Source organism: Chrysochloris asiatica, unplaced genomic scaffold, assembly GCF_000296735.1.
Source record: "Chrysochloris asiatica unplaced genomic scaffold, ChrAsi1.0 scaffold00254, whole genome shotgun sequence".
Taxonomy (NCBI): domain Eukaryota; kingdom Metazoa; phylum Chordata; class Mammalia; order Afrosoricida; family Chrysochloridae; genus Chrysochloris; species Chrysochloris asiatica.
The window spans coordinates 1247391-1253305 of NW_006408772.1; the positions used below are offsets into that span (position 1 = coordinate 1247391).

The 5915-nt window shown below is 34.7% G+C and overlaps 1 protein-coding gene across 3 annotated transcripts in view; it reads right to left on the reverse strand.

Moving 5' to 3' along the window:
* The window catches only part of UGT2A1 (UDP glucuronosyltransferase 2 family, polypeptide A1, complex locus), an 84021-nt gene that overhangs the window by 16794 nt on the left and 61312 nt on the right, over positions 1 to 5915 (reverse strand). For all 3 annotated transcript variants that reach the window (XM_006873767.1, XM_006873765.1, XM_006873766.1), the window contains one exon: positions 1718 to 1866. In XM_006873767.1, coding sequence (XP_006873829.1) covers positions 1718 to 1866 — 149 coding nt within the window. The remainder of the gene's footprint in view (positions 1 to 1717; positions 1867 to 5915) is intronic.

Consider the following 5915-nt stretch of genomic DNA (forward strand, 5'->3'; position numbering starts at 1 on the left):
TAACAACAACAACAACAACAACAACAACCTTCAATGGTTTGCTTCTCTAGGTGAGACACTCATTCTCTACGCAAACATTTGCCATGGTATCACCATATTTTTCAATTAAAGACCACTAAAGTTATTAGGGGTATGTTATTTTAAGATTGAGAATAGACTGCAATATCCAGCTTAATTAGTATTAAGTACTGAAGACTTGGAAACCAGTGTTTTCCTATTACAATTCATCTCCACAAAATATGGTGATTGTGTTAAATTGCATAAACGCTTTCACATACATGGGTATGTATGTGTGTGTACATGAGAAAAAAATATGTACAGAGGTACAACTTTGATATCTATCCCAAAATTTTCTCTTTTTTAATTTTGTGTATCAAGTGACTGGCGTAATACTTTCAGAATATCTACGCTGTGTTTGGTTTTCAAAGTATCTATATTTGTTTATCAATAGCCAAGTTGGATTTGGAAGAAAATAATTTTCTTCCTCTTACATAAGTTACCTAAAATGCTTCAATGAAATCATGTGTTTGTAGAGTGAAGCTAGGATAAACATAATATTGTGGAATTAGACATTTTCTAGACTCATGGAAATTCTCACTTATCTTCATCTTAGCTCTCAATAGATTTTTGTTTGCAGGGCATACTTTTTTTTTTTAAACTTTATAAATTGACAGTTAAAAATAGGATAGTCACAGTTCTGAAACATAATTTCATGTATCAGTACACATCTTGTCATAAATGGGAATCAAGAACTCGCCTTGGAACACCAGGAAAGCTTCCTAAAGTTATTTTGCTCAATGAGGATACATGTCCTCAGTCCCTGTTAGTAGATAAAAGCAGCATTATAACCTTGCTTATTGATTATTTTACTTTGTTTCTCAATACTGTTTCTTTGTACATTCCTGGAACTTCACATTATTCTTTGAAGACATTGGAATGGGTGTAAGATCACTTTAGTTTTTTTTCATTCCAAAGTAAATGAATGCTAGGAAAGAACTAATTCAATGTTTGTATATCTCATTTCAATGGCTTCTCCTTTTTGCTGATGCTTTTCAACTTAGTTCTATTATTTCTTGCTGAGACTGAGACCTTGTAAATTCACATAACTTCTAGAAACCTCCACTAAAAATTACATTGATGTCTTATAGTTAATAGGTTAAAAACTGGGCTTACCAGCATCTCAAAGAAATGTCCACCAAGCATTATATATTATACATTTCTGTAAAAGTTACCACTTTCCAAAAGTAAAATATAATTAAACAAAACAACAGAAACTCAAAATGTTAGTCCAGGATTTGTCCTACCTTAAATTGTCTTCCTTTTATCGTAAAAACTTATGGAATTTGCTCTAAATTTCTCATAAATGCACATGTATTGCCATTATGGTAAATATGCATGTTGAGATTGCCATCACACCTGTTAGGTATACTAGGGATACCTCCATAGAAATCTCGATGTTGATAGGTTATTCACTATTTACAGCCCATTATGCACAACATAGGAATACTGGAATTTAAAATATTCTACTTTAAATATGCCATTCTGCTTAAAATATAAATGTACAGTTTGGAAGAACAATTATCATCATAAGAACAACCTGAAACCTAAAAAAATAAATTTAGTGTAGCAAGCCAAATATTTTCAGTAGTATCTCTTTATTCAGTCTGTATTCTTTAAAATATAATAAAAATCAGGTATCATAAAATGCTAGACTTACCTTAGGTAAAGGTTTGGCAGGTTTACAGTGCAAGCCTCCAACAAACTCAAAGTTAGGTAGGTATGGACGAGGAAATTCAAAATCCCAGTATGTCCGGATTAGCCAAATTTCTGCTTTTCCCATAGTCTCACATAATGTGGTGGGTTTTCCTAGACAAAATAAAGAAAAGTGGGTGGAGGGAATTGGCATATTTGTTTAATGAAAAAAATTACATTGAAAATTTACTGAAAAAAATATACTTTAGCACGAAGTAAATTAACACCCTCACAACTGGACCAATAAGCATTATGATAAAATGGAGAAAATACTGAAGTTGTCAAGGATTTAATTTACTTGGATCAACAATCAACATTTATCCAAGAAGCCATCAAGAAATCACATGACATATTGCATTAGGAAAATCTATTTCATAAGATTTAAAAGTGTTAAGAATCAAAGATGTCACTTTAAGTACTAAGTTGCACCTGACCAAAGTCATGGTGTTTTCAGTTGCATAGACCAAAGGAGTAGAATTTAAAAACCACAAACAACTCCATCTATCTAAGGACAACTGATTTTCAATATGAGGTCAAAGTCTACTCAATGGGAGAAGAAATAGTGTCTTAAAAAACGGTGGTGGCAAAATTGGATACCCATGTGCAGAAAAGTGAAACAGGACCCATATCTCACATAATACCCCCAAACGAATTCAAAGTGCATCAGTCATTAAATGTTAAATTTAAGACTATAAAGTTCTTGGAGAAAAAAAAAAATTTTATGGATAAAACAATGGGACCTACTTAAGGAGAGAGAGAAAAAAAAAGATTATCAAACACAACTATAAATTCATGAACAGTAGAAAAAAAAGTATAACTGGGATCTACTAAAAATTAAATGCTTATGCTCATCCAAAAAACATTATCAAAAGAGTAAAATGATAACCTGCACATTGGAAAAAAATACATGGCAGCAACATGTCTGACAATAGCCCAATCTTGAACTATATATAATATTTCAACAACTTTACAACCAAAGTACTGCTGAATTTGAAAGAGGGCAAATGATACAAACAGGCACTTTAAGAAAGAACAATTAAATGGCCCAAAATACATGTTAAAGATGCTCATGATTATTAACAATTGCTGTCTTGTTAAGTGTCATTGAGTCGGTTCCGGCTCATAGCAATCTTGTATAGGGTTTCTGAGACGCAGCTAGTAGGTTTGAACTGCTGACTTTGTGGTTGAAGGTTAGTGTTGCTCCCATAACGCCACACCAGGAGTTCCATTAACCATTGTTGTTATTGTGAAGTGTCGCTGAGTCAGTTCCGACCCATAGCGACCCTGTATAGGGTTTCCAAGGAGCAGCTGGTGAGCCTGAATTGCCCACCCAGCAGTTCAAACGAGTTTGCAGTCTGACGCATTAGCCCACAGTGTCACACCATTAACCATTAAAGTTAAGTGCCGTGGAGTCGGTTCCGACTCATAGTGACCCTGCATAGGGTTTCCGAGGCTGTAAATCTTCATGGGAGTGGAACGCCTCATCTTTCTCCCATTTGTTGTTGTTGTTGTTGTTGTTATGTGCTGTGGAGTCGGTTCCGACTCATAGTGACCCTGCATAGGGTTTCCGAGGCTGTAAATCTTTATGGGAGCAGAACACCTCATCTGTCTCCCGTGGAACAGCTGGTAATTTCGAACTGCTGACCTTACGATTCCCAGCCCGATTCGTAACCACTACGCTACCAGACATGTAAATCAAAACTACAATGAGATACTCTCTCACTCCTGCTAAAATTGCACTGATTAAATAACTAAAATAAAACAAAAGATAAAACAGAAAAAATGCTTTTGAGGAAATAGGGATATTAGAACACTTAACCATTACAAGTGGAATTGTAAAATGATACAACAACCTTGAAAAATAGTATGCTTTTCCCTCAGTAAACTAGAAATAGAACTACTTTATGATCCAACAATCCCAATTATAGGTATCTACCTTAGAGCTCTAAGGAGCTCTGGTAGCATAGTGGGTTACCAATGGGGATGCGAACCTCAAGGTCAGCAGTTTGAAACTACCAGATGCTCCGCGGGAGAAAGAGGAGGCTTTCTGCTCCCGTAAAGATTTACAGCCTCGGAAACCCTGTTCAGGGTCGCTACGGGTCGGAACCGACTCCACGGCACTTAACAACAACAAAACAACCATAGAGATGTAATTGAAGTGACACAAACAAATATACGCACATCTGTGTTTACTGCAACACTATTTGCAATGACAAATAGAAGGACGCAGTCTGACAGCCAATCAGTGGATGAATGGATAAATAAAATGTGGTACATACATACAATTCAGTTATAAAGAATGAGTCCTTGAAGAATAACATGAATGAGTGTGGAGGACATTATGTTGAGTAAAATAAGTGGATTGTTGTTGTTGTTAAGTACCATGGAGTCGGTTCCAACTCATAGTGACCCTGTACAGAGTTTCTGGTGCTGTAAATGTTTACAGAAGCAGAAAGCCTCATCTTTCTCCTGCAGAACCACTGGTAGTTTTGAACTGCCCGTAACCACTACGCTACCAGAGCTCCTATTACAGTGGATTACAGAAAGACAAATATTGCATGACCTCAATATTTTACAAACAGGCAAGAATAAGTAAACATACATAAACAAATTGGTGGTTACCAGCAATGGTGAGGGGAAAGAAGGGGAATCACTTTTTAGATAGACGCCATATGTCATGTCAATGATGGGAACAATAACACCAAATGTAGGAGAAATGCACAAAGCTTGGCCAAGGTAAGTTATGAGACTAAGAAGTACACAGAAAAAATGGAATTTTTTTGGTAATGAATATGTATATAATGCTTATAATTGGCACAGTATTCTTGTGCATATGTTATCATTTGACCTGTTAGAAAAATAATTACAGATGAGTAGTGTCTCCATTTCAAAGCAGAGAAAGCTCAGCTGTTCCAAGGATGTTATTAAACGTAACCCAAGGTGACAGAGATTCAGGTGTGGCATTGTTGGTTAATGCACTGGACTGCAAAGTCGGTTTGAACCGTAAGGCCGGCGGTTCAAGCTCACCAGCTGTTCCTCGGAAACCCTGTACAGGGTCGCTATGGGTTGGAACCGAATCAACTGCACTTAACAACAACAAAAGTGACAGAGATAACTAGAATTTGAACACCATTTCCAGAATAAAATCTCAAGGATTGAATAAATTCCATATTCTAAAAAGCTTCTTGTTTGAATTCTGTGCATGACTAAATCACTATGCACAACATATACAGAGATTTTACATTGAGTTGAGATCAATTTCAAAACCCAACCTTTTGGTAAATAACCAGGTAAATAGCTTCTTAAAAAATGCTTTTGGTGCATCAAATGTTTAGATTTAAAACAAGCATTTAAGGAATACTTAAAAAAGAAAAAAACAAAATAGAAAAGTTGAGAAAAAAGCATGAATGAAATCAATTAACTTGAATAGTCATTGATAGTTTGCATTAAGTTATTAGATATTCAATGGCATCCACCAGTTCTATTGGTGAGGAAAATGAGGCCATAGATGTGTGGAAAGGAAATTAATCAAAAGGATAAAAAGGTTGGTGAAGAGCTCCACATAGTGGAATGATTTGAAATAAGGCATATGGAAACCACATATTTTTTTATCTCATGATATAAGTTTCTATAAACTTGCTTTTTCAAAGAATTGCTTGTGTGTTTTTTTTTTTTCTTTCTTCTGAATGTTTTTGACTCCTGTCTTTGTTGTTACTACAGTTTTTTTTTTCTTTTTATGATAATTTCATTAATATATGAAGACAGTATTTCATAGGATTGTAAATAAGGAATTTTCATAAATACTTTACCTGCATAAAAATTTCATAAAGATAATTTACATAAATTAAATTTCATGATAAGTGTTTGTTGCATTAGAGTTACAATGAATGCTTTGAGTAAATTTGAGGTAACAAAAGAATAATAATGTAATTCTGAATACAGAATATATAGATAATCCATCAGAGACAAAAATTAGAAAAACTAGAGAAAAGTTACAACTTTATGGATAGTAAAGTGCCAACAAATGAAAGCTTGTTCAAACTGAAATTGACCCACACCTTGGGATTATATGTGACAATATTACTATAAAAAACAAGAGTTTTCTGGATATTTTGTTGTTAAGTGCTACCAAGTCAGTTCTGACTGATAGTGACCCTGGACAA